Source organism: Primulina tabacum, chromosome 9 (assembly GCF_025594145.1).
Source record: "Primulina tabacum isolate GXHZ01 chromosome 9, ASM2559414v2, whole genome shotgun sequence".
NCBI classification, from domain to species: domain Eukaryota; kingdom Viridiplantae; phylum Streptophyta; class Magnoliopsida; order Lamiales; family Gesneriaceae; genus Primulina; species Primulina tabacum.
Window position 1 is genome coordinate 13,536,568 of NC_134558.1, and position 1,574 is coordinate 13,538,141.

Sequence of the window (1,574 nt, forward strand, 5' to 3'; positions counted from 1 at the left end):
TCAGTCCCTACTTCTTTCCATTTGATTTTTATCGTATTCACACGAGATAATGTACATTTAATTAATATCATGCCCACGAGATTGCACTTTGAACTATGCATTTGATTTGAAGGAGAAATTTAATCCGGAGAATTATTTGGGTAATTTATTTTAAATGACACTCATGAAACAAACCAAAATTATTATCGGGACCTGATATCGAGTAGAAGGAAGATTTATTTTAGTTTTATCCATCCGAATAAGTCAAAAAATTTGAAATCCATTAATTCATACACAACAAGAATAAGTCAAAAAATTTGAAATCCATTAATTCATACACAACAAGAAGATATTTTAGTTACGTAGAATAAATTTAGGCGGGAATCACTGTACTGACGATATTTTGCATTAAATGAAAATTACAAGCTGGCGACCCTCTAAAATTTAATAGGATAACTTCCAATATATATCACAACTAAGTAGAGAGGCATTGATCACCTTAGGTGAAACATCCCTTTATGGCCAAAACAAATTATTATCTTAATCAATTCCTTGCACATAATCTATGTACATACACATCCTGGATTATTCATGGTAAAATATCTATAATTAATTATGACAACACATGATTTGTAATATCTTGCGACATCATACTCCAAATCTAGCTTCTTGGGTTAATCGAATCGTACGGTGGGTTAACGTTGTGCTTCAAATGAGGAACTATCCCTCTTGAGTTGTGGTAATCAAGATTAGGCCTTTGATACTTGTAATTGGCATTGAATCTTCCTTGCTTGGTATTATTGTTCCTCCTCGGATTCGTCATCGAACGAGGGATGAAAACTCCGGTCCCTTTACTCATTCCTCTTCTGATTTGTGACTGTTGATCGTGGCCAAGAATCCTTGCTTGTGTCGAGGGACTGATTGCTTGGGTAAAAGCCTGAAAAATTTCAAGGAAATTAAAGGGTAATAAGCAAATACTGGTCCCATAAACGAAGTTGGTGATGTTGTAGCTCAAACGTCGCGTTTTGAATATATACAAGATGTACTTACCTGTATATTTACTGAAGGACAGTGAACCAGAGATTCTTCATCATCATCATCATCCATGATAAGTAGAGAGATTTGTTTGCTCAAATCTGCAAAGAACACATCGTCCTCTACTTCAAAAGATGCTTCCATGTGTTTGTGTACTAAAAAAATAAATCTTGAAGAAGTTGCTTGAGTGGTTCACTTTGTCTATCGAAATTAGCAGATAATATACGAGGGATTTACTTGAATTCTCTACCACACCCTTTCTGCACTAAATGAGATGCTCGAGCCTTTTAAATAGACAAGAAAAGGCTAAGAGATGAGATTGAAATAGGCATAGTGTATGGGGCGGGGCATGTGGTTGGTGGGGTCTGTAATTCAGTTGTCCCAAAAATTCAGATAATCTAATTGTTGAATAAATAGAAAATATGAGAATTACCTGAAATATTGTATGTATAAAGTATGAAATATACCTTATCAGATACAGTAAATCTCAAATAAATCAAAACTTTAACCTATCATTTCTTTTTTAATCGAGTTGGGGTCTTATTTACAGTAGAAATTAT

General features: G+C 34.1%; 1 protein-coding gene across 2 annotated transcripts; it reads right to left on the reverse strand.

The window, feature by feature from the left end:
• Positions 1 to 360: 360 nt before the first annotated feature.
• LOC142556429 (uncharacterized) lies at positions 361 to 1,295 on the reverse strand. 2 transcript variants are annotated; one of them, XM_075667893.1, is made up of 3 exons: positions 1,252 to 1,293; positions 1,030 to 1,115; positions 361 to 916 (listed from the first exon to the last, which is right to left on the reverse strand). In XM_075667893.1, exons 2-3 carry the CDS (start codon positions 1,084 to 1,086, stop codon positions 641 to 643), a joined length of 333 nt encoding a protein of 110 aa, XP_075524008.1. In that variant the 5' UTR covers positions 1,087 to 1,115; positions 1,252 to 1,293; the 3' UTR covers positions 361 to 640. The 2 variants fall into 2 exon arrangements, with proteins under 2 accessions (XP_075524008.1, XP_075524007.1); XM_075667892.1 differs by having other exon boundaries at positions 1,030 to 1,295.
• Between the last annotated feature and the right edge of the window lie 279 nt (positions 1,296 to 1,574).

Excerpts from the sequence above, each read along its gene's own strand:
- LOC142556429 (XM_075667892.1), bottom strand. The coding sequence starts at position 1,158 with ATGGAAGCATCTTTTGAAGTAGAGGACGATGTGTTCTTTGCAGATTTG. Across the intron at positions 917-1,029 it reads GTCCTTCAGTAAATATACAG|GCTTTTACCCAAGCAATCAG; the intron begins GTAAGTACATCT and ends GAAATTTTTCAG.